Source organism: Nycticebus coucang, chromosome 6 (assembly GCF_027406575.1).
Source record: "Nycticebus coucang isolate mNycCou1 chromosome 6, mNycCou1.pri, whole genome shotgun sequence".
In the NCBI taxonomy this organism is placed as follows: domain Eukaryota; kingdom Metazoa; phylum Chordata; class Mammalia; order Primates; family Lorisidae; genus Nycticebus; species Nycticebus coucang.
Window position 1 is genome coordinate 83,413,306 of NC_069785.1, and position 27,454 is coordinate 83,440,759.

At 40.6% G+C, this 27,454-nt stretch overlaps 1 protein-coding gene across 1 annotated transcript in view; it reads left to right on the forward strand.

Moving 5' to 3' along the window:
• Positions 1–6,441, forward strand: part of LOC128588741 (ankyrin repeat domain-containing protein 26-like) — a 53,882-nt gene extending 47,441 nt beyond the window's left edge. The window contains exons 12-13 of the mRNA XM_053595571.1: positions 5,093–5,138; positions 6,347–6,441. Of these exons, the coding sequence (XP_053451546.1) occupies positions 5,093–5,138; positions 6,347–6,441 (141 nt within the window). The remainder of the gene's footprint in view (positions 1–5,092; positions 5,139–6,346) is intronic.
• Positions 6,442–27,454: the final 21,013 nt, after the last annotated feature.

The following is a 27,454-nucleotide window of genomic DNA, read 5'->3' on the forward strand; positions in this document are numbered from 1 at the left end:
CCAACTTTTCATCTACTAGGACATTATGTCTCAAGAGAATGCTGCGTTTCACTTCTTCCCCACTAAAAATATGCCTATTTGCAACAGTATGGCAGTGCCTCTCCTTTGAAAACTAACTCTGGAAGCTCAGTTAATAGTTATGCTAATTACTCAGCAGGCTAAGAGAGCCTAATGAACCTGTTCACCAGTTAAATGCTCAATGTAATTCTTTCTGTCTGTGCTTTGTTTTATCCATTAGCCAAATGGTCAGTAGTCATTTTATCCTTTGAGAGGTTCTGGCAGGTTCTCAAATTTTTACAAGTCTTTTTTTCTTTCATTCATTTTTTTCCCACTTCAGGTATATACGTGGCTCTGCACTTCATCTTTCAGCTCCTAGCTAACTGTTGCCTGGTTCTTTTCTCTGTGACAAACTCTATGTACTTGGTATTTTCATGATGACAAGTACAATTTCCTTCAGACATTAACGTATTTATACTTTGATATTGGATTGCAGTGGATAAATGGAAAAACTTCTTTAATTGTGTGACTTGAACCACATTCTCTTGTGTATAATTTTCTCAGTTTCTTGTATTGTTCTACAATGAAACAGGACGAATGGCCCTGCAGATGTGCTCTCTCCATCACTGTGCGGATCATGCTGCCTCCACCCCTGAGACATAATCCCTACCTGGAAATAAACAGAAAGGCCAGAGGGAAAGGACAAGTGTTTTTATGAAAAAAAAAGTTTACATCTTTTACTCCATCAGGAGATTAACATACCTCCTGGTTTGTTACCACACATGCAATGAAGATCGGTGGGTCAGTTTTTGTATTGCCTCTGCAGTATTCAGCCCCTCCTATGCGATTGCTCCCCACACGTCGGAAGGCAGCAATAGCCAACGTCTAACTGAAAAGGACCATGGATCATCTCACCAGGACATTCTTCTCTCCTTCTTCCTTGCATAATCTGTGCTAGATACAGTATTAAGTTATTTATCTAGAGAAAACAATTGTAAATTTTGGATTAGAAAAATAGGAAAATTTGTGAGTTAATGGGAAAGTAAGAATAAAATGAAAGGGGCTTTTGAAATATGTTTAATTTTTGCCAGGTATCACCTGTAAATATGGCTAAAACCACCCAGCCTCCTAGAAGCCAGTATTAAACATCCTTGATTGCTGTCAACACTCAAGATGTTGCTTCTGCGCACCCCTCCCAGAGACGCTCCTTCCCTGGGGCCTGGGTTTACTCCTCCCCTCTGAGCTTCCCTCTCTGGCCTGATGCATAATCTTGAGGCAGTTTCTCTCAGCTGTCATTCATGAAGTCAAGTCATCAGGGGTCAGTGAAAGCCTACAGAGAGAGTTTATGTAGGGGACCACTCTTGGGTTGGGATAGAGGCAACTATTCCATGTTCACTTTAGGAGTTAGGAAAACCAGTTCCCACAGCACCATTCATTAAACAGGAATTCTTTTCCCCGGTGCATGCTTTTGTTTGTTTATCAGAGATCAGACTGAACATGTGGCTGGGTTTGTCTCTAGGTTCTCTATTGTATTTCAGAGATCTCGATCTCTATTTTTGTGCCAGTATCATGGTGTTGGGTCACTATAGACTTGTGGTGTAACCTGAAGTCTAGTAACACGATGCCTCCAGATTTGCTACTATATTTCAAAACTGTATAGGCTATTTGGATTTTTTCCTAGTTCCATATGAAAGAAAGGACTGTTTTTTTAAGTTCTTCAAAGAATGACATTGATGCTTTGATGGTAATTGCATTAATCTATAGATCGTTTTGAGTAACAGACATTTTAACAACGTTGATTCTTCTCAGCCATGAGCATGGTATGTTACCTCATTTGTTAACATCTTCTGCTATTTCTTTTCTCAGGGTTTCATAGTTCCTTTTAGAGAGACCCTTCACAGTCTTTGTTTGATATATCCTAAAGTATTTTATTTTCTTTGGAGCTACCACAAAAGGCATTGTGTCTTTCATTTTATTCTCAGCTTGACTGTTGGCATACATGAAGGCTACTGATTTGTGGAGATTGATTTTGTATCCCAAGACATCACTCTATTTCTTGATCAATTCAAAGAGCTTTCTAGTCGAAAGCCTCGGGTTTTCCAGGTATAAGTTCATGACATCCACAAGAGCAAGAGTTTAACCTCTGTCCCATTTGAATACCCCTGATCTCTTTCTCATGCCTATTGCACTGGCTAGAACTTCTAGCACTATGTTGAATAGCAGTGGTGACAGTGGGCATCCTTGTTTGGTTCTAGTTCTGAGTGGATGCTTCAGTTTCACTCCATTCAATATGATATTGGCTGTGTGTTTGTTGTAGAGATCCTCTATCAGTGTTAGAAATGCCCTGCATATGCCTATTTTCTGAAGTGTTCTTGTCAGAAAGGGATGCTGGATTTTGCCAAATGCCTTTTCTTCATCAATTCAGAGAATCATATGGCATTTGTTTTTGATTAGATTTATGTGGTGAATTATAGTTATGCATTTACATATGTTGAACTAAACTTGCATCCCTGGGAAAAAACCCACATGGTGATGATGTGTAATTTTTTTAATGTCTCACTGTATTCGGTTTGCTAGCATCTAATTGAATATTTTTGCACTGATTTTCATTAATGGAACCGCACCTCACATCATTGACAAGAACTGACTCTTGCTGGATAAAACATTTAAATTTAAGACACACAACAATAAAAGTTCTAAAAGAGAATGTGGGGAAAATGCTTGATGAGATTGTCCCGTGAAGAGACTTTATGAAGAAGACCCCATTGGCCACTGCAGCAACACCAAAAATAAGTAAATGGGATACACACAGCTAAAAAGGTTCTGCATAGTTAAGGGCACCACAAACAGCTCTCAGAATGGGAAAAGATATTTACATGCTATGAATTGGACAAAGGGATAACTAGAATCTACAGAGAACTCAAACTAATCGACAAGAAAGGAGCAAACCCATTTTTAAGTGAGCAAGAGACTTGAATAGAAACTTCTCTGAAGAAGACAGAAAAATGGCCAGCACACACATGAAAAAATGCTCATCTCTAACCCAATAATTAGAGAAATGCAAATCAAAACCATGCTGAGCTATCACCTAATTCCAGTGAGATTAGCCCAAAACACAAAGTCCTTAGATTAGATTAGTCCTTAGTAGATTAACACATGCTGGCATGGATGGGGAGAGGAGGGAACACTTTTGCACTGCTGGTGGGACTCAAAATTAACACAAACTCTGTGGAAAGAAGTATGGAGATTCCTCAAAGAGCTCAAAGTTGACCTTCCATTTGATTCCACAGTCCCATTACTAGATATCTACCCAGAAAAACAAAAATCATTTCACCACAAGGACATTTGCACCAGAATGTTTATCCCAGCTCACTTCACAATTGCCATAACATGGAAGCAACCCAAAGGCCCATCATCCCATGAGTGGATTAACAAGCTGTGGCAGGTGTATACCATGGAGTACTTACTATTCAGCCATAAGAAAAAATGGGGACTTTATATATTTTCTGTTTACCTTTATGGAGTTGAAACACATTCTTGTTAGTAAAGTATCTCAAGAATAGGAAAAGAGAATCCAATGTACTCAATACAAACATGACACCAATATATTAATAACTACACTCCCACACTAAAGAAAAAGCACAAGCAAAGTCTAGTGACTGGCAGTGGAGAGGATAGAGTTGGGAAGGTGGAGGAGGGAGGGTGATGGTGGGATCTTACCTCATATGTACAATGTGCATCCCCTGGGTGAAGGACTCAACTACATCTTGAACTTTACCTTAGAAAAGGATGAAAATAATGTAACCTAAGCATTTTCACCCTCATATTAATCTGAAATGAACAAAAAGAGGAGAAAGTAATGCCTCCACTTAATTTTGTTGTACAAAAAGTATTCCCCACCTAGAGAGGTAAGATTAATATTACATTCGTAGTTCCTTAATCCAGGCCATATAAAAATGAACGTTTTACATAGTGTTTATTGATGGTAATATATGACTTCCAACAAATCCTTCTTTTATTTGGTATTGAGTTATTTCCTTTTCAAGACTGAACTCGTAATAGTTTTGTCACATCGTTCTTTTTCTAAAGCCTATCTCTAATGTTATTCTCATAGAAATATTATGGAAAACCATTTCTCAAAATATTGGTAAACCTGTTAACCAAAAAAATTTCTCTTCGTGCCTAAAATTTGCAAAGGCATTGGATAGAGTATTATCATTATCTCCACAAACTATGTGTTATGGTAAATATACTATCACTTCCTGCTGTGGGAATTTGGTGAGAGAGAATGCCCATGATAGAAAGGGTTTGATTGAGAACACTCCAGATACGGACATTGCAATACGGATGGAAATATTTCACACATTTCATAAGTAAGTCAACCACTAAGTATAATTACTCAAATATCTGAAAAGTAATGCTAATTTCTAAAGAGAAATCAGAGTTACAACTGAAGAATTTCTGTATTTTTCCTTATTTCTAATTCTAGAAACTCATGAATCAAAAAAACTAATGTATATTTTTCAAGCAAATTTTCTGAAATCCTTGTGTCCATATAAATAAAGAAATGTTGATTGTAATGTAGAGAATATGATATTTTGCTTACTTTTCTGCCAGTAGAACTTTCCAGAATGTTATGACAGTGCCACATACTTCATGTGTGTGTTTAAGATTCTCTGCTGAAAAGGTGGAGAAAGCAAAGTTTGAGAAAAAATTCCATTAAAGAGAAAAACTGAATAAACTTTTATAAAGTGCAGAGCTTAATAATTATGAAGTAATGCATTCATTGCAAACTTGAATTCTTTAACCTTTGTAATGACAAGACAAAACATTCACTGTTATAAAATGATGTATGATAAACAGAATGTGTAATTTTTGTATGATTTTTAGAAGAGCATTACACACATAGGTTCTCTAGTATCTAAACTAGATTCAGACTTTTATTTCATTTATGTGATTATCTTTCTATTTAACCAATCCTCAAGATAGGTTAAGTCTCTGAAACTATTAGTTGCAGGTCACATTTTGTAGGTGATATGTCATTTCCATGATGATGTCTCTTATTTAACTTAAAAGAATCTTTCACTGATTTCAGATGCAGCAGGAGTTAGAAAAAAATATGATTGGAAGACTTGAACAAGGTATGTCACCAAAATTTATAACTTGAATTTAGAATAATTATTAATTTCTGAATTGAACAGTAAATTCCACTGGCTTTCCTTCCCATTGTTTTGTTTAAAGACACTATGTTAAGTATCTTTTGCTCACACACAACTCATGAAAGGTCTGAAACTTAAACATCCAAAATGCAGAGTATAGTTATGCCTCATTAATCCCTCATGTTCCATAGCTTTAAAATATCTCAAGAAGTCTGTGTGTCTCTTTTTTCCTGGCTGTCAACTTCCTTGAAATCTGTGTGTCTCGTTTTTCCTGGCCGTCCACTTCCTTGAAGTCTGTGTGTCTCTCTTGTCCTGGCTGTCCACTTCCTTCACTTGTGCCATCCCAATGGAGTGGTCAGCCAGCTTACTGATGCTGTTCTCAGAAAGCGGTGGCATCAGCAGCTTCACAGCTGTGTGGTGGAGATGTCAGGCCCAGAGACCCAGACTCAGCTAGTAACAGCTGATCACCAGTCACTTGACAGGTTGATTTTAAATCTCTCTCTAGTCATTTTGTCATTTGGCTTAATTTTGCCCTCAGGAAAAGTTCCAAATTCCTTAGCAGGACATGAAAACACCACATCAGTCTGGTTCTTGTCAGGCTATTCCAGCTTTGCTCTTGCCTCTGACCACACTCTGCCCTCTACTTTCGCGTCTGACCCTGCTCAAGTCCCTGGAGTCCCCAGTGCTCTTCCTCACCCAGCTCTGTGCGTTTCCTTCTTCCCTCTGTCTGCCCTACTTTTTCCTTTTCCCTCAGGTATCAACTTAGATACCTCCACCAAAAAGCCTGCAATACTGACAAGATGCTGGGATAGACGTCCCTCTGTGTGTCCTCATAGTGTTCCATTTTATGTCTGCATGGTGTCTGGGAGTCTGTGTGGACGTGGCCTGTGAGTTGATTCAGGTTACAGTGTACTGGGCCACCTTCACCGTGGAATCCCAGGGCTTACCATAGTGGCTTATCCCATGGTTGTTGAATAAAGGTGTGAAGAATGACAAAAGAAGCTCTGACACTTAGCCACAATGATAATTGATTCACTGCACAGCTATCGACAAATTTTCTTCAATTTTATATTGTAGCTATACATACATATTGCTGATTCTTGATTCACCAACTCTTTCTTTTGCTGATTTCCATAGTGAACTATGGAATCTTTTAGATAAAGGACATGCTTCTTTATTTTTCTTTGCAGATGATTCTTATTTGGAAACTGAATGTTCTATAACTTCTCTGGAAGCTACAGTGAATTCAAGTCTAACATCAGGACCTAGTTTACAAAGCCCTTGAGAGTTCCAAGAAAAAATGGCTGTGGCCAGTTTGGCTCTTTGGAGAAGTCTCGGAAGACCTGAAGGTGTCCAAATCATTAATAACCCCTCAGGTCTTGCCAGCACGGACTGCAGGCTTTCTCTCCATTTCTTGCCTATGATCACAGCAGATGTCACATCCTTTCACCAGTGCAGGTTGCTGTGTACTGCATCAGCAAGACAAGCACCAGAGGAAGTGTTTGATGACCAAAAACATTGGGAAGAAGAAAAAGGACAATCTGGAGCATCATTGACCTGGCAGCAATTAAGGAAAAAAAGTAATTTTTGTCCTACTGAAAGAAACAAACATGCTCTTCACTCTAGAGCAGGTGGCTGGGCAGTGGATATTGCCAATGCTGAGTCCAGAGCAACAGATTCCACGGATGCAGTTGACAAAGTTGTCCAGGAAGAGAAGATGCTCTCAGGCTTCTTCAGACTGGTGAAGAGGCGGCTAGACCTGGCGCTCGGAGAAGAGACTTTGGAAGAGTCACGCGGCATGAGTTCAAGCAGGGCCACAAACCTTGGAAGCTAAAGAAAAGAGACAGAAAGAAATGATTCCTCAACATGCCCTATGTGGAACATTTTGTCGGACTGAAACTTGACAAGGAAGCCAAGAGGAAGGAAGAAAGCCTTTCAGAGAAAGGAAGAAAAATCTGGAGAAAAAGAAAGAAAAATTTCTTCAGGTGAAGTTTCCACATCTTTCTCAAGCCCAGAAGGAAAGTCTTGCCTACAGTGTGTGAACTTTTCAATTTACCTTTTTGTCGTTCTTACATAATACTCTGTATACAAAAGTAAATGTGTTACCTCAGTGTTTTCTAAAGAAAAAAAAAATAAAATAAAGTAAAAATCCCCAAGAATATGTACAGATGTGAAAGAAGAATTATGTGAGCAAGCAAAAAGATAACACAGTGGGCTGTCCATGCGGCATTTGAACTGTTTCTTATTAAATATATGGCATGTGGAAACATTTTGCATTAAAAGTCAGTTTTTGGTATCATACATACGTCTGATGGGATTTATATAGTGTATAATATTTCTTGTCCTGTTTATCTTTTAAGTTGAGATTGCAAATGAAACCAGTATTATTGAGTTTTACATATTCAAAGGACCCTAATGTTTAAACAGCCAAACAGCCAGGTTGTGCTTCGTAATTCAGTGGACTTAACAGATACGTTGTTTGTATTTTACAGTTTTTATCACTACATCTGGACAGAATTAGATTCAGACATCATTAGAGTCAGACATCATTCGGTAGACAGCCCCTGAGTTCATTGTTGATGTTTGGCTGTGTTACAGTTGTTAGAGTGCCACCAAATTATGCAGTTTGAGTTTTTTCTTTGTTTGTTTGTTTTTTTGAGAGACAAAGTCTCACTTTATCACCCTCAGTAGAGTACTGTGGCACCACACAGCTCACAGCAACCTCCAACTCCTGAGCTTAGGTGATTCTCTTACCTCAGCCTCCTAAGTAGCTGAGAGTACAGGTGCCCAGCACAATGCCCAGCTATTTTTTTGTTGCAGTTTGCCCAGGGCCAAGTTTGAACCCGTCATTCGTGGTATATGGGTCCGAAGCCCTACCCACTGAGTTACAGGCACTGCCCAATGCAGTTTGATTTTAAGGGATAATTTATATGCATCTTTCCTCATGGAACAATAAGATTTGCTTAACACTTTTCACAATTTTGTTTGTTTATGATGAACTTTTTGGAAACAATCTTAAGTTAGAGAAAAGACCCAAGTTTTAGGACAGAGAACTTTTCCCACACAGAAACACCTGGGAGTGGTCACATAAAAAAAAACTTACCATCGGTAATACCAATTAAAACATCCATATTTTTATTATTTTTCCATCATTTTCAAAGACCCATTTCAGTTATTATAGTGGTATTTTCAACCAAATGTAGCATGCCACATTTAGTTTGTAGCTATTTGCAAGGGTACATGTCAGATCTATTAAATGTAGAGTATAAATGTCTTAACACAATAATTGACATGAAGATTATAATAACCAGTTTGATTTAACCATTCCAAATCATATATAAAATTAGTACATTATACCCCATGAATGCATTAATGTATACACCTATTACTTAATAAAAATAAAATAAAAATAGATACATAAAAATAAATAAATAAATACTGGTATCATGTATAATTTCTTAATATCAAATAAAAATTCAATTTTAGCAATTTTGTGGTTGAAATTCTTTGGATCTGCAACAACAGACATTCTGCATGACCAACCTAATACTTTATAAATAATATGTAATCTAGAGACTCAAAGTGACAAAATGGAAGATTTTATTAAAGAGGCCAAAGACCATGACTGGTGATGAAAATATCAAATAGATATCTTACCCCACTTTATTCTGAAAAGAGCTACAAGACAGAACAAAGGTATATAGAATCTTGAATATAATGTATATAAAGACAGGATACAAATCTTGCTCAGTTTTCAAAGAGGGAGAGGAAGCAGTGTTTAATCAACATTTTGGCTCCATTGGACATAACATTAGAGTAAAGAGCAGAGAGAAAGAGAGAGATAAAGATAAAGCCACAGAAGAAGTCAGACCCCATCAGAAAGAACAGCCTTGAATCTGAAAATGTTAGGAGAAAGCAAACTAGGAGTTGATTGTCGACATCCTCTTGTCATGTGACAGAGAACCCTTGCGATGCTGAGAAACAGAAGATACTAACTCTGTAGTGGAGGAAATGAAGAACCTCAAGTGTTAGAAATCAGGTGACTCTTCATTTGTATCAGATCTCAGGAGAGAATGCACAAAAGAACATTTACACCCAGAACCTTAGAGGAGAGGGGCCAGTCACATCACACAGAACCCTCAGAACTGTGGGGTTAAAACCAGGCACAGTGAACAACAAAAATAAACAGGAATTAAATAAACTGAAAGGCTTCTGTACAGCTAAAGAGATGATTACCAAAGCAAGGAGTCAACCTTCAGAATGGGAAAGATATTTTCACATTACGAACTGAGCAAAGGCTTAATAACTAGGATCTACAGAGAGCTCAAATTAATCAACAACAAAAAAAATGCTAACAATCCCATCTATCACTGAACAAGAGACATGAACAGAACCTTCTCTAAGGAAGACAGATGAATGGCTAACATGAAAAAATGCTCATTGTCTCTTATCATCAGAGAAATGCAAATCAAGACCACCCTGAGATATCACCTAACCTCCAGCAAGATTAACACACATCACAAAGTCCCAAAGCTGAAGATGCTGGTGTGGATGTGGAGAGGGGCTACTTCTCTCTTCTTTCATTCCTCCAAAAATCCTAGCGCTAGGTCAGGATTTCCCCTGGCATCTAGGTTCAGTGTTCCAATCCTCCCAACACCTTCCTTTGGGGACGCCTGATGGACAGTGTTGGGAATCTCCAGAATTCGTCCTCTTGGCTTCACAGGTGAGGCGGGGACGCCTGCCTCTCCCCTGGTAAGCCTCAGCCCCACTCCTTCTCCTCCTCACCTCACAGGCCATGGGCAGTTGCTGTTCATCCCCTATCAAGACACCCACTGGGCTGTCTCCTCAAAAACCTAGGCCCCTTGGGACTAAAAGGAGACATCAGACCAAAGGATTAACATTCCTCTGCAACATTCCTGGTCCCAGTACAAATTAGACAATGGAAACCAGTGGCCTGAAAATGGCAATTTTGATCTACACATTCCCAGAGGTCTTGGAAATTTATGAATGGCAATGGCAACTGGTCTGAGGTCTCCTATATCCATGCTTTTTTTCTCCTTTTTTTTTTTTTTTTTTGTAGAGACAGAGTCTCACTTTATGGCCCTTGGTAGAGTGCCATGGCATCACACAGCTCACAACAACCTCCAGCTCCTGGGCTTAAGCAATTCTCTTGCCTTAGCCTCCTGAGTAGCTGGGACTACAGGCGCCCGCCATAGCACCCGGCTATTTTTTTGTTGCAGTTTGGCCGGGCGGGGTTTGAACCCGCCACCCTTGGCATATGGGGCTGGCGCCCTACTCACTGAGCCACAGGCGCCGCCCGCTTTCTTTCTCCTTTAAGGCTGCCCTTCACTCTGCCAAACCTGTACCACGTTCCAAATTCCCCTATTCCTCTTCCTAAAGGACCTAGACTCCCCATGCCCCCAAAGCAATTAGTTAAATTGGCCTTTAAAGTCTGTAACAACAGAGAAGAGGAAGTGGCCAGAAGTAAACAGGCTAAGTACCAGGTGCTTGGCCTCCACCCTCAGGGGCAGAGAAAGAGCTCTGGCCCTAAACCTGAACACCCCATCACTCTTCACAGCCTCCAGGTCCTTGCTACAAGTGTGGCCAACAGGGTCACTGGCCCTCCATTGTCCTAATCCTCGAGCTTCACTCAGACCCTGTTGCTCTGTAGTGTTCAGGGTCACTGGAAGGATGAGTGTCCCTGAGCCAAAGGGCCTGGGGCCACCCCTTGCAAGACAGTGACTGAGCCAGGATTTGAGCTGCCTGAACTCCTGGGACTAGCCCCCGAGGACTGAAGGGACCTGGCTCTCAGGCCCCCACCATTACCATCTCAGTAGCAGAGCCTCGGATTTGTCTTCTGGTTAGTGGGTAAGAGAATCTCCTTTCTCATGAATTTGGGGGCCACATGTATAACTGCCTGATTTTTCAGGGCCACTACTATTCTCTAACATCTCTGTGGCTGGGGTCATGGAATGAATCACCTCTACTTGACTCAAAACCGCACATGTTTCCTCATATTTCCTAGATGCCCCACTCCCCTGCTTGGCTGAAACCCACTATCTATACTCAAAGTCACTTTTACTTTATGCCCATCACTCAAAATCAAGAATCCCATTCAGGTCCCCACACTTCTGTTGCTTTCCTCCAAAGCCTCTCCTCTCTCTGTGCTAATGCCCCTCCCAAAGGCTTTATGTCAGGTTAATCCCAAAATTTGGGACAATGTGACCTCTTCAATCCCTCCACACTATCAGCCCATAACAGTCAACCATTCTGACCCTTCACATCTCCCCAGTCGACTTCAGTATCCCCTTAAAACCCATGCTATAAAGTGTCCACAACCAATTATTAATCGCTTACTAAAATACCACATTCTCCAACCCACCTCCTCCCCAGGCTCTGTCCTATCCTAGCAATTCCCAAACCTGAAGCCTCTTTCATATTAGTCCAAGATCTGTGGACAGTCAGTGAGGCCACTGTGCCAATAACTCCCCTTGTCCCAAAGCCCTACACCCTCCTTTCCACTGTTCCCCCTTCCACCACACACTTTACAGTCCTAGACTTAAAGGATTCCCTTTTCACTATTCCTCTCCACCCTAATTCCTAAGACTCACTTTTCCCTGGACAGACCCAGACACCCAATTAACTCAACAATTAACCTGGGCAGTCCTCCCCCAGGGCTTTAGAGATAGCCTTTTTGGCAAAGCCATACCCTCAGATCACAAAATGTTCAAGCCAAGGTCATCATCTGTTCTCCAATGTGTCAATGACTTACTCCTGTGCAATCCTTCCCTCACTAACTCTGTATTTCATTCTCTATTAAATTGCCCTGGGAATCTGGGCTACTGGGTGTCATCCAAGAAGCTCAATTAGTCAAAACTCAAGTCACTCACCTTGGCATCTCTCTTACCCTTTTCACCCAGAGCCTAACTCTGGAATGGAAAAAACGTACTGCCACCTTACCCCTCTCACCTCTTAAACAGGTTCTCTTGTCCTTTTTGGGGTTGGCTAATTTCTTTCCTCTGTGGATTCCCAACTTTAGCATTTTTAGAAAGCCATTGGAGACCCTGATGAACATCTGCTTCCTGAGCCCTCCCTTTCTCAACTGTTTATGAAACTCGAGCAGGCTCTACTCCGAGCTTCATCCATTTTCCTTCCCATTCCCTCCAAATCCTTTTCCTCTCTCTTGACAGTCATGGGGATTTGCCCTTGGCACACTTACTCAAACCAAAAGACCTGATTTTCTTCCCTTAACATGCTTTTCTCAACAATTTGACAAAGCAATAAAAGGATGTCCTTGTTGACTCCACACTGTACTAGCAGCTTCACTTTCACTCCAGGAAAGCTGCAAATTCACTTTCACGCAGCCCTTCCATGTCTACACCTCCGATTCCCTTCAGGGACTAACACACCATGCAATAATGATCATTTCCTCAGCCCACCTCCAGGTCTTTCATGCCACTCTTCTGGAAAACCCAAACCTGTCCTTGCACCACTTTAAAGCCAGCCACACTTCTGCCATTCCCCAACCCATCCTGGACCACACCACCACACGAGTGGTCAGAAATTCTTTCTCAATTCTTACATCCCTTCTCTGACCTCCAAGACACACTCATTCCATCAGCAACCACTTGGTTCACAGATGGCAGCTCCACCTGCATTTAAAACAGTACCAGAGGCTTGGTGCCCATAGCTCTGTGAGTAGGGCGCCAGCCACATACACCAAAGCTGGCAGGTTCCAGCCCAGGCTGGACCTATTAAACAACAATAAATGCAATAAAAAAATAGCCAGGCATTGTGGCAGGCACCTATAGTCCCAGCTACTCAGAAGGCTGAGGCAAGAGAATCGCTTAAGCCCAGGAGTTTGAGGTTGCTGTGAGCTGTGATGCCACAGCACTCTACCAAGAGTGACATAGTGAGACTCTGTCTCAAAAACAAAACAAAACAAAACAAAACAAAAAACACTAGTACCAGAGCAGGCTGTGCAGTCGTCTCCCTCACAACACTTACTGAGTCCAGCCCCTCACACCCAGGAACCACATCATAGCAGGCTGAGCACCTTGCCCTCATCTGTGCCCTAACATTGGCACAGGGACAAAACATCACCATTTACACAAATTCTAAATACACTTTCCATAACCTTCATTCTCACATACCTCTATGGAAAGAACGTGGAGTCTCTACCACTCAGGCATCCCCTCTTATCAACAAAACCTTATTCTTAAATTACTGCAAGCCATTGCCTTCTCCATCAATGTAGCAGCTTTACACTTCATTGGAACATCAAAAACTCACTTTGGACATTTCCAACATCACCACAAAGCTGATGTGCAAGGCAAGGCCCAAGCCTCTCTTTCCTTTCCCCAAAGGATCTTGCCTCTCCTACAAACCCTGACATGATAATACTCTCCCCAAGCAACTAACCACTTAAAGGGAAAAGGGCCCACCCTGCATGAAGGCTGGTACGTCCTAAATAATAAAATCTTACTTCCTCAACACTCAGCCATTTCCATTTTAACTACTCTAATAACCAAATTCACATTGGACTCTGATCTTTGACCCGCTTTTACGTCTGTTCATGCATCACTCAACTCACTTTAAGGACCTAACTAAAATGACTGCTCCCTACATGGTCTGTTCAAGAACCAGTCCTCAAACTCCCCCTGAAACTCCCAATTACACATCCCCACCAACTCCAAGGACTCATTCCTGGATAAAATTGGCCTCTTCATTTTGCTCACATGCCTCCAGTCAGATGCCAAAAATATCTACCGTGGAAACATTTACAGGGTGGATAGAAGGTTTCCCTTCTTTCCATGAAAAGGCAAAAACTGTCATTCAAGCCCTTCTCAGTGAAATAATCCCTCCTTTTGGTCTCCCCACCACTTTCCAGTCAGATAATCGCCCAGCATTTATTTCCCAATAAAACAAGGGTGTTCATACAGTGGAAATTACATTCATTCTACTGACCACAAGCCTCAGGGAAGGTAGAAAAAAATGAATGGACTCATTAAAACACACCTCACTTGCCTCATGATGGAAACACAACAAAACTGGGCAGACATTCTCCCCATTGCCTTCATGCAGCTATGCATTAGTCCCAGAAAACCCCACTCCCGTAGCCTCTTTGAATTAATGTGTGCCAGGTCACTCATCCTGGGAAACTTTCCATTTCCCCTACTCTTTAGGGGACTACCTCCCTAACCTGGCCTCTATGAGAGTCTCACTGAGGCAGATAGCTGATACTATCTTGTCTAAACCAACTTTCCCCTTCAAAGAGGTCTCCCTCCAGTGAGCCAATTGGCTATATCTCAAAATCCTCCACCCTAAGGCCCTATCCCCAAAATGGGATGGTCCCTTTTAATCCTCCTCACTACTCGCACAGTGGCCAGATTACAGGGTATCAACTCATGGATACATTTTTACAGACATAAGAAAGCACCAGAAGAAGCTACCAAGCAAGAATGGAAATCTACTCTCCTCTCCTCGACTTGCATTCACTGGACCCAAATCATAGAAGAAGAAGAAGAACTTAACCCCAACCATCTCCAAGCTGTAAGTCAAAAACCAGTCTCACAGTTGTGAGAATCATAAATCCATCTCACAGCCTGAGTCTGAGTTGTAAACCAGCATAACAGAACTCTCCTGCCCCCTTCAGAACAGCTATAGCATCTGATCTTCCAATTGCAAAGACATCCTCACATTCCTATGGGTCTTCACCTCCAAGGAGATGTTATTAATTTCTCATGGCAGGATTCACCAGAATCATTTTCTTCCTCACCTTAATACCCCTCTCAATCCCTTTAAAATTCCCAGACATTACACCTCACTATCTGCTCAGCACGATCAATCTCACACAAAGCCTACTAGACCAGTCCTCTTCACCCTTGTCTCACCAATGCTAGATGTGCCTGTCTCTCTCCTCTGATGCATATGCTGCCATTTCAGCTCCAGATCACATCTGGGAAATATCTGCTGTACACTTAGCCTACCACAAAGAGACAGGGGCCACCTCCTCCAACCCAGCAGACACGCTTCTGGGAATCACCCCACCACTGTAGCCAAAGAAGCAATTAAACTGTTCCAAAACTTTTCAGAAAACACCCGCTCCCTCCCTTACAGATCAACTACCATCTCTGCGGCATCCACCATAAACCTTGTCAACCCAGCCCCTTTGCATGATCCACAGGGGCTCTGGTCTTTCCTGGGCACTTTACTCCCAAGCCTCTGCAAACATACCACCAAATCCATCCTCCCAAAAATGCTCAATCCTGGCCAGCCCATTATTCTCTGTCACCTCATGCTAATGGATTGTTTTTACAACCCATTTTCTTCTCAGGAACCCCCCCCCAACTTCATAATGTTCCTCCTTTTTCTTGCCCTAAACAAACCCCCTTCCCCTGGGTACATACTGTCAGCTGCCCTCCACAGACCCATGGGCAGATCTCCCCTTTTATGAGGGGGGCCACTTGCTGGTTCTTTTTTCAGTCTGGGGTAATGAACCAGAATAACATCAGGGAACTCACAGTTTTCTCCACCTTTTTTCATTCCACCTTACCTCATGTTTAACAAAAGAAGATCTAATTTGTACTTGTGGAAACAAAGCACATTCTTGCCTACCCACCAACCCGACAGGCACCTGCACTTTAGGAGATTTGCCTCCTAATTAATCTGTACCTGCTGTAATAAAAACACGTGTCAGGCCCAAAAGACCCCCATGCAAATCCCACTCCTTATTGCTCTGCAGATAGATACCCACAGGAATCGGAACAGGACTGGGAGGGGAGGGTCTTCTCTGCATTTTTTCCATGTATTGTCATAACACCTACAAGAAAGCCTGGAAGAAATATCCCAGACCCTTGTAAAACTGCAAGACCAGATAGATTCCTCCAAAACCATACCCCTCCAAAATGGATGTGATCGAGCCCTCCTCACTGCAGAGAGGGGAGGCTGTGTTGGTTCCTGCATGAGGAATGCTGCTTGTCAGGACACGTCAGAAAGGTCTGCTAACCTCTGAAGACAAAAAGGGAACTCCTGGCAATCTTGGTTTGACTCACAAAGTTGGCTCCCTGGGGTCCTACCTATAAATACCCCTTTAATTCCTTTATTCTTTGTGTCTCCCTAGGTCAGCTCCTTATACCAATTGTAATCCAGCTCATTCGGAACACAGTTCGGAGCTTCACCCAACAACACATCCCCCAGGTCCTTCCTCTAAAGGAGACTCGTTGAAGACAACACCAAAATACCTCCAACCCCTAAACTCCTTTCTGTACCCCTTCCTCTCCAGTAGGAAGCAGTTTTCAGAGATTACAGCACCCTCATTCTTTAAAATAAAAAGTGGGAAAGAAACCCTCAGAACTCTGACAAATGTACAGCTATTTGGGAGACAGAGAAAGAAAGAAAGCCAGAAACCAAATTGCATGATTGCAGCAACCCGTTTCCATACTCCTGTAAATCCTCATGACCCTGACAAGGATCCCTTGAAACAGTGTGAGAGGGGCTGACTTCTGGTCAGACTCCATTCTGCTCTAGTAAAATAAAACCTGTCTTTCATCCCTGGACTGGCCTCCTCTACCCACCGACTCTGGCAGGACTCTATCCCTAAACCTCATGGAAAGTGGAGTTATGCTCTCTTCCTCTCTGTCTCATAGTTGAGGTACCACATTTACCTCAAATGATGAACATGTGCTCTGTGCTTGGGCTAATGGCATTAATAAGTGGGAAGTAAAGTAAATTTAGAGAAGAGAGACCAGCAGGAGCCCAGTCAGGGGGCACTATCCTAGAGATGTGGTCCAGACCCGTGTGGACCCAACCAGGGAGTGAGAAGTGGCCACACACTGTGTCTGATCTGAAGTTCCTGCTGTCAGCTGGGGTGCAGAACATGAGGTGATTAGTCAGGTTTTTTGGTGTGTGCTAGGAACTGTGTGCATGTCTTGGTCAGGGTAGAGAAAGATTAAGGCATCACTGACCTAAAGTTAATTATTACAGACAAAATTCCTAAATAAATGCATAAAAATGGCAATAATTTAATGTTTCAGTCAAAGTACAGAGCATAGGTTCTCATTGAATGAGGCTGGAACCATGTACTACACATGTGAAGATAGACAATTAGTTTTCTTTTCATTCTATTAACAAAAAAAGCCACAGGGATTAAAGATAGAGCAGTCAAAATACAAAAATCTAAAAATATTTAAAAATATGTGTGCCTATACATCCCCTAATTTTTGAGAACAGAATGCACATGGGAATGAATAGTCTCTTCAGCAAATGGTGTTGCTAAGACTAAATATTTACATACAAAAAAATTGAACTTGGACTCATATATTAAATCATACCAAAAAATCAAGTCAGAATGGATTATAGACTTAATGTAAGACATAAGGACATATAACTCCTGGGGAAAAAGCACAGAGGAACGTCACAGACACTGGTATTGGCAGGGATGTCATGGCTACGACACCAACAGAACAGGCACCAACAGCAGAAATAAAGGGGACTGAATCAAACCAAAAGGGTTCTTCACATCCAAAGGAACACCCAACAAAATGGAAAGAAAACCCAAGGAATGGGTGAAAATATTTGCAATCCACACATCCATAAAGGGGTAATATTCAAATGCTTAGGGAAAGCAAACTCATTTGAAAAATGGAGAAAGGAACTGAAGCAACATGTTCCCATGACAAATGGAGAGTTGCTGTGCAGAAGCTTTTTAGTTTGATCAAGTCCCAATAGTGTATTTTTGAAGCAGCTTCAATTGCCCGGGGTATCCTTCTCATAAAAAACTCTCCAAACCCAATTTCTTTAAGGGTTTTCCCTGTACTCTCTTCTAGTATTTTTATAGTTTCATGTCTTAGGTTTAAATCTTTAATCCAGTGAGAGTCTATCTTAGTTAATGGTGAAAGGTGTGGGTCCAGTTTCAGTCTTCTACAGGTTGCCAGCCAGTTCACCCAGCACCATTTGTTAAATACGGAATCTTTTCCCCATTGAATGTTTTTAATTGGCTTGTCAAAGATTAAATAACGGTAAGTAGCTGGATTCATCTCTTGGTTCTCTATTCTGTTCCAGACATCTACTTCTCTGTTTTTGTGCCAGTACCATGCTGTTTTGATCACTATCGATTTGTAGTATATTCTGAGGTCTGGTAGCATGATTCCTCCTGCTTTGTTTTTATTTTTGAGTAATGTCTTGACTATTCAAGGTTTTTTCTGATTCCATATAAAATGAAGTATTGATTTTTCAAGATCTTTAAAGTATGACAGTGGAGGTTTAATGGGGATTGCCTTAAAATTATATATTGCTTTGGGTAGTATGGACATTTTAACAATGTTGATTCTTCCCAACCATGAGCATGGTATATTTTTCCATTTGTTAACATTCTCAGCTATCTCTTTTCTTAGAGTTTCATAGTTCTCTTTATATAGATCTTTCACGTCCTTTGTTAGATAAACTCCCAAGTATTTCATCTTCTTTGGCACTACTGTGAATGGGATAGAGTCCTTAATTGTTTCTTCAACTTGACTATTGTTGGTATATATAAAGGCTACCGATTTATGAATGTTGATTTTGTAACCTGAGACGATGCTGTATTCCTTGATCACTTCTAAGAGTTTTGTAGTAGAGTCCCTATTATTTTCCAGATATACAATCATATCATCTGCGAAGAGCGAAAGTTTGATCTCTTCTGACCCTACGTGAATACCCTTGATTGCCTTTTCTTCCCTAATTACGGTGGCTAAAACTTCCATTACAATGTTAAAAAGCAAAGGAGACAATGGGCAGCCTTGACTGGTTCCAGATCTGAGTGGAAATTATTCCAATTTAACTCCATTCAATATGATATTGGCTGCGGGTTTGCTGTAGAAAAAATGGAGACTTTACATCGTTTGTATTCACCTGGATGGAAGTGGAAGACATTATTCTTAGTAAAGCATCATAAGAATGGAGAAGGATGAATCCTATGTACTCAATTTTGATATGAGGACAATTAATGACAATTAAGGTTATGGGGGGGAAGCAGAAAGAGGGACGATGGAGGGAGGGGGGTGGGGCCTTGGTGTGTGTCACAATTTATAGGGGCAAGACATGATTGCAAGAGGGACTTTACCTAACAATTGCAATCAGTGTAACCTGGCTTATTGTACCCTCAATGAATCCCCAACAATAAAAAAAAAGATTAAAAAAAAAAAAAGAAATGTCCCTTCTATACCAATTTTCTTAAGTCTTCTAATCATGAAGGGATGTTGGATGTTATCAAAAGCTTTTTCTGCATTGATTGAGAGAATCATATGGTCTTTGTTTTTTAATTTGTTTATGTGCTGAATTACACTTCTGCACAGCCAAGAACACAGTAAGTAAAGCAAGCAAACAGCCCTCAGAATGGGAAAAGATATTTGAGGTTATGTCTCCGACAAAGGTTTAATAACCAGAATCCACAGAGAACTCAAACGCATTAGCTAGAGAAGAACAAGGGATCCCATCGCAGGCTGGGCAAGGGACTTGAAGAGAAACTTCTCTGAAGAAGACAGGCGCACGTCCTTCAGACATATGAAAAAATGCTCACGATCTTTAATCATCAGAGAAATGCAAATCAAAACTACTTTGAGATATCATCTAACTCCAGTGACACTAGCCTACATCACAAAATCCCAAGACCAGAGATGTTGGCATGGATGTGGAGAAAAGGGAACACTTTTGCACTGCTGGTGGGAATGCAAATTAATACATTCCTTTTGGAAAGAGATATGGAGAACACTTAGAGATCTAAAAATAGATCTGCCATTCAATCCTGTAATCCTTCTACTGGGCATATACCCAGAAGACCAAAAATCACATCATAACAAAGATATTTGTATCAGAATATTTATTGCAGCCCTATTCATAATTGCTAAGTCATGGAGAAAGCCCAAGTGCCTCTCGATCCATGAAAGGATTAATAAATTGTGGTGTATGTACACCATGGAATATTATGCAGCCTTAAAGAAAGATGGAGACTTTACCTCTTTCATGTTTACATGGATGGAGTTGGAACATATTCTTCTTAGTAAAGTGTCTCAAGAATGGAAGAAAATGTACCCAATGTACTCACCCTTATTATGAAACTAATATAGGACCTTCACATGAAAGCTATAACCCAGTTACAACCTAAGAATAGGGAGGGGGGAAAAAGGGAGAGGAGGGAGGGGGATTAATGGGATTACACCTGCAGTGCATCTTACAAGGGTATATGTGACTCCTAGTAAATGTGGAATGTAAAGGTCTTAGCAGAATAACTAAGAAAATGCCACAAAAGCTATGTTAACTAGTGTGATGAAAATGTGTCAAATGGTCTATGAGCCAAGTGTATGGTGCCCCATGATCATACTAATGTACACAGCTATGATTTAATAAAAAAATAAATAAATAAATAAACAATGGAGATTTGCTAACAGACGCACAAAGCATATGGAACAGCCCTCCTCATCAAGGGGTTGTTGATTTTGCAGATGAAAACCTCTGTGGTGTGGACTCACACCTGGAAGGGGGCTTTTCTTAGAAAGGTAAAGGATAAGTGCTATCAGGGTATGAAGAAAGAGGAATACTGAAAATTCACAGGATGGAAAACAATATGGAGAATCCTCCAATAAAAATAAAGTAGTGTATGATGTGGTAATCCCATTTTGGGGTGGGAAATAAGAAAATAAAATCACCATCTCTAGGAGGTTACCTACGTTTCCATGTCCATTTCAGCATAATTCACAATAGCCAAGATAGGGGAACTATTGAAGCTGCTCCAGCAGATTAATGGGTAAGGAAAATGTGATGTGTGTATAGAATAGAATTTTATCCGAATGGATGGACCTAGAGAACATTATGCAAAGTGCCGTATACCAGTTTATACAGGATAAAGCAGCCTGAGATTTGCGATAAAAACTGTTCTTCCTAAGATATCTTATATAAGCTCTATTAATTTCATGACACTTTTGTAAGCTATGATCTAGTCCATCCCTAAAGAACTGAAGATCCTGGGAATGTAACCATGACAATTCACTGTTTGTGTGAAGAAAAATGGGTGCTCTTCAGAGATTCAAAGGTTTTGTTTGTTTGTTTGTTTGTTTTTAAACAGAGCTTTATGTTTCCAGGCTCCAGTGTTCCTCATTTCTCAGCCTTCTGGGTACCTGAACAGCAGGCAAGAGCCCTCACACTAGATTTTGGTTTTAAAATTAGAAGCTAAATTGGGACGAGGAAAGGGTTGCTTAAACATTTCCCATTAAAACTCATGAAATACACATGCTTAATGAGAGGACAGAGCAGAGCATGGTCGTGGTGGAGATGGACAGGTAGTGAAACTTCCAGGCATTATTCTGTTAAAACTTTGGCTACCTTTGTCCAAACACTCCTATAATAAGCAGATGTCTTTCTTCTTTAGCCTTCTAGAAAGCCAATCAATGACATGCCTTGAGCAGCTCAAAATACTACCCTGTCTCCCCAAAAATAAGACAGTGTCTTATATTAAGGTGTGCTCCCAAAGATGTGCTAGGTTTTATTTTCAGGGGACGTCTTATCTTTCCTGTGAGTAGGTCTTATATCGGAGGATGTCTTATTTTCAGGGAAACAGGGTATCATCATCCCCTTTCTCCTCCTCTGGCCTGCTTTTGCTGGGAGTGGGCCACAGCTCAAAATACTATCATCATCCCCTTTCTCCTCAGCTGGTCTGCTTTTGCTGGGCTCCTGTGTACTTGACTGTGCTCCTTTGTCTTAGTAGCCATCAGTTTGCTTGGGAAGCCATGTTTCATAGTGTGTTGCACTTCCTTGAAGAAATGCTTCAGGATCTTGATCCATCTGTTGTTTCAAATTTCCCTTGAAAGCTCCGCTCTTGTCTGTAGCTGATCTGGGTGCAGTGGTTTTGGCAACCATCAAGTGGAAAGGTTGCTCATCTTTAATTTTCCAGTCAGAATTGTGAAAGCTGAATGAGTTGAGGTCCTTGTGATGGTAGATATTATTTCTACAGTCGATCATCAGTCCTCTTCAAGAAGAGCATGAGGTTAATTTCTCCTTGATGTGGATGGTCTGCTCAGGCAAGTTGCGTGTTCAATGTAGTTTCATTCCTTCTTAAAGCAACTGCTTTTTAGGGGACATTGTCAACATCTGGAAAAGTTCAGAGGGCCTCAGCCTCTGGTTTGCTATTATGGACCTGACAAACATGCTTATTCTGCATGAACTTTAGAGGAAGATCGGACACAGATCACCTTCACATTTGAAGGCCAGGGATACATACCTCAAGAACTTTTGAGAGGCTACCTCAACAATTGTCACTTGCTCATGGTCTGTGTCACAGGGTCTAGCTTCACTCCCACTGCCACCTGACACCCACCTGTAGAACTATAGAGGACGTCCTTCTGGCCAATAGCCCCTAGAGGAAGTTGCAAGTTGTACAAGGCAACCTCTCCTTGTCCAGAAGGTTGCCTAATATGTGAGTCATCCTCTCCTCAGCTAAACACTATTAAATTTAATGTGTCTAAGGTTTTTCTTTAAAGACACTCTTGAGAAGATAAACTAGTAAAGGTTTAGCTATGTAGGGATGTAGTCTGTTCATGGGACAGGCTGTGAGACCATCCTGGGTAAAGGAGAGCATTATATCATAAGCACAGCATTTCCTAACAAGGAGAACATTCTGAAATGGGCAGAGAATTCTGTAATAGAGAGAGCATTTTGCAATAGGCAGAGTTTTATGTAATAGGCAGAGCATTCTGTAATAGGCAGTGCATTCTGAAATAAGCAGAGTTTTCTGTAATAGGCAGAGCATTCTGTAATAGTGAGTACATTCTGAAATAAGCAGAGTTTTCTGTAATAGGGAAAACATTCTGTAATAGGCATAGTATTCTGTAATACGGACAACATTATGTAATAGGGAGAACATTTTATAATAGGCAGAGCTTTCTGTAATAGGCAGAGCATTCTGTAATAGAGCATTCTATAATAGGGAGAACATCTGTAATAGGCACAGAATTCTGTAATAGGCAGAGATTTCTGTAATAGAGCATTCTGTAATAGGCAGAGCATTCTGTAATATGGAGAGCATTCCATAATAGGGAGAACATTCTGTAATAGGGAGAGCATTTTATAATAGAGCTTTCTGCAATAGGTAGAGCATTCTGTAATAGGGATAACATTCTGTAATAGGAAGAGCATTTTGTAATAGAGATTTCTATAATAGAGCATTCTGTGATAGGGAGAGCATTCTATAATATGGAGAACATTCTGTAATAGGCAAAGCATTCTGCAACAGGCAGAGCATTCAATAACAGGGTTAGAATTATCTCATAGGAAGAGCATTCTGTAACAGGTAGAGAATTTTGTAATAGGCAGAGCATTCTGTAATAGGCAGAGCATTCTGTAATAGGGAGAGTAAAGTATTCTCCCTATTACAATACCCTCTTCTAATACAAAGGCCTCCCCACTTCTTATTGCAAATAGGCTTTTTGAATAGTTTATTTCCTCTTACCTAAGTCCAGTTATTTTTTTAAAATTTATTAAATTTGAGTTCCTTGAGCTTCAGAGAAAGCTGTGCTGTGAAAGAAATGAAATATATTACCTAGATAATATATAGGTTTTATACATTTTTTTTTTTATACAGAGTCTCATTCTGTCACCCTGAGTAGAGTACCAAGGTGTCATCATAGCTCACAGCAACCTCAAACTCTTGGGCTCAAGCAATCATCCTCTTCAGCCTCCCGAGTAGCTGGGACTACAGGAGCCCATCACAACACCAAGCTAGTTTTTCTAGTTTTGATAGATACAGCGTCTCAGTCTTTCTCAGGCTGCTCTTGTATTCCTGAGCTCAGGTCATCTACCAGCCTTGGCTTTGAACAGTGGTAGGATTACAGGCATGTGTAATCCTGTGCCCAGTCTATAGATTTCACAATTAATGAACTGTATATAGAAAGCCTTTTTGAAAATACCTAAATTCTCAAAAGGAATTCTAATATTTTTCTTTTTTAAGAATTTTAGCTGGCAAAAGTTCTATGCTAAATGTCTCAAGCAGTCAATATTTTTGGCTTGAAATGTTAATTATGACATTTTGAATGTTAGAAATCAAACCTGAATTAAAATGACATAACATCATGTATCATAGCAGTAAGTTGAAATTTTGAAAGAGATTTCAGAAGTCTAATTATTCTTAAATGATTATGCTGTGCTTATTTTTTATGTTTTATGCCTCCTATTTCACTCTTGTCAGATACTAGGTTCTGAGTATTTTTATTTCCCCTGAGACCAGAGGCAGACCCCCAGGATGCAGGTCTCAGGCCACTGAAAATGGCCACATGGGATAAATGCATCCAACACCTGCTCCCACGGCTGCCTGAGATCTCAGTCTGTGCCCCTTGCTCACATTGGTGACTGGTCCACCCATCCTTCCTCTGCCTTTACTCCTGAGTGTACTGTGGCATCGAGTTAGGTTCTCCCCCAAATATGACCACAGAGACTACTGTTCCTCTGTCACTCTTAATTTGCTGAATTTTGAGAGCAGAAGAGACCCTGTTCTCCTGATGGCACCGAATTCATAAGCAACTGCCAAGAGTCTTTGATGATCATGTTAAAAAGTGAAATCGAGACAGACAGCAGTGACTTTTCAGTCGCAGCCTAGGCAAGTGGCTGGTTACCTACTGACTGCAAAAATTTTCTGGAGATAAACTGCCTTTCCCAGAGTGCCTGCCAAATACACCCACACCCTTCTCTGTGTTTTTACATCCAAATCTCTTTTGCATGTAATCCAGACAAGGCAAACATCTGCAGCATTTTGCATTTTCATATCTTGATTTTCTTTTAAAGTCTGATTTAGATGTTCAGTTCAACTTTATTGTATTTGTAAAAGAGTCATGACATTCCTCTAATAAGAATGGTCACACGCTGCATTTCGTTGGTCTCTCAAATCATGCTAAGGACAACCTTGAGCTCCTGCCTCTTAGTGTAGGGTATTGACGGTTCGCATTTATTCTTTTTATTTTTTCATTAAATCATAGCTGTGTACATTAATGCAATTAGAGGGTACATTGTGCTGGTTTTATATACAATTTGAAATACTTTCAACAAACTAGTTAACATAGCCTTCTCTGCATTTTCTTAGTTATTGTGTTAAGACATTTATATGCTACATTTAGTAGATTTCACATGTACCCTGGTAAAATGTACCGTAGGTCTGGTCCACCAATTACCCTCCCTCCACGAACCTCCCCCCTCCCGTTCTCTCCCCTTCCTCTTTCCCCTTCATCTTGGGCTGTAGTTGGGTTGCAGCATTCATATGGAAGTGTGGATGCTTATAAATTGGTTTCATAGTAGGGCTGAGTACATTGGATACTTTTTCTTCCATTCTTGAGATACTTTGCTAAGAATATGTTCCAGCTCCATCCATGAAAACATAAAAGAAGTAAAGTTTCCATCTTTTTTAAGGCTGCATAAAATTCCATGGTGTAAATTTACCACAATTTATTGATCCATTCATGGTTCAATGGGCACTTGGGTTTCTTCCATGACTTAGCAATTATGAATTGGGCTGTAGTAACCATTCTGGTGCAAATATCTTTGTTATAAAGTGATTTTTTTGTCTTCTGAATATATACCTAGTAGAGGAATTGCAGGATGGAGTGGCAGGTCTATTTTTAGATCCCTATGTGATCTCCAACATCTTTCCAAAAGGAAGGTATTAGTTTGCACTCCTACCAGCAGTGCAAAAGTGTTCCCTTTTCTCCACATCCATGCCAACATTTATGGTTTGGGGATTTTGTGATGTGGGCTAATCTTACTGGAGTTAGATGACATCTCAAAGTGGTTTTGATTTGCATTTCTCTGATGATTAAGGATGATGAGCATTTTTTCATATGTCTGTAGGCTGCGTGCCTCTCTTCTTCAGAGAAGTTTCTATTCAAGTCCCTTGCCCTCATTGAGGTGGGATCACTTGTTCTTTTTTGCTAATACATTTGCATTCTCTGTGGATCATGCTTATTATACCTTTATCGGAGACATAACCTGCAAATATCTTCTCCCATTCTGCTTGCTTTACTTACTGTGTTCTTGGCAGTGCAGAAGCTTTTTAGATTGATCAGATCCCAGTCATGTATTGTTGGTGTTGCTTCAATTGCCCAAATTGTCCTCCCCATAAAATATTCTCCCAGGCTGATTTCTTCAAGTGTTTTCCCTACACTTTCTTCTGATATTTTTATAGTTTAAAGTCTTAAGTTTAAATCTTTTATCCAATGAGAGTCCATCTTTGTTAAAGGTGAAAGGTATGGGTACAGTTTCAGTCTTCTACAGGTCACCAGCCAGTTCACCCAGCACCATTTGTTGAATAGGGAGTTTTTTCCCCAATGAATGTTTTTGATTGGCTTATCAAAGATCAAATGATGGTAAGTAGCTGCGTTCATCTCTTAGTTCTCAATTCTGTTCGATATATCTGCCTGTCTGTTTTTGTTCCAGTACCATGCTGTTTAATTACTATTGATTTATAGTATCCTCTGAGGTCTGGTAGTGTGATTCCTCCTGATTTATTTTTATTTCTGAGTAATGTCTTGGCTAATTGAGGTTTTTTTTCTGATTCCATATAAAATAAAGTATTGTTTTTTCAAGGTCTTTAAAGTGTGACAGTGGTGCTTTAATAGGAATTGCATTAAAATTCTATATTGCTTTGGGTAGTATGGACATTTTAACAATGTTGATTCTTCCCAGTCATGAACATGGTATGTTTTTCCATTTGTTAACATCTTCAGCTATTTCTTTTCTTAGGGTTTTATAGTTCTCTCTCTCTCTTTTTTTTTTTTTATTGTTGGGGATTCATTGAGGGTACAATAAGCCAGGTTACACTGATTGCAATTGTTAGGTAAAGTCCCTCTTGCAATCATATCTTGCCCCCATAAAGTGTGACACACACCAAGGCCCCACCACCCTTCCTCCGTCCCTCTTTCTGCTTTTCCTCCCCCCCATAACCTTATTTGTCATTAATTGTCCTCATATCAAATTTTTTTTAATTTTGTTTGAGTTTTGGTGTTTTTATTTGAACAAGCATAGTAAATATATTCTTGCAATGATATCATTGGAAATTACAAATTCTTTTTTTTTTTGTAGAGACAGAGTCTCACTGTACCGCTCTTGGGTAGAGTGCCGTGGTGTCACACGGCTCACAGCAACCTCTAACTCTTGGGCTTACCTGATTTTCTTGCCTCAGCCTCCCGAGCAGCTGGGACTACAGGCGCCGGCCACAACGCCCGGCTATTTTTTTGTTGCAGTTTGGCCAGGGCTGGGTTTGAACCCGCCAACCTCGGCATATGGGG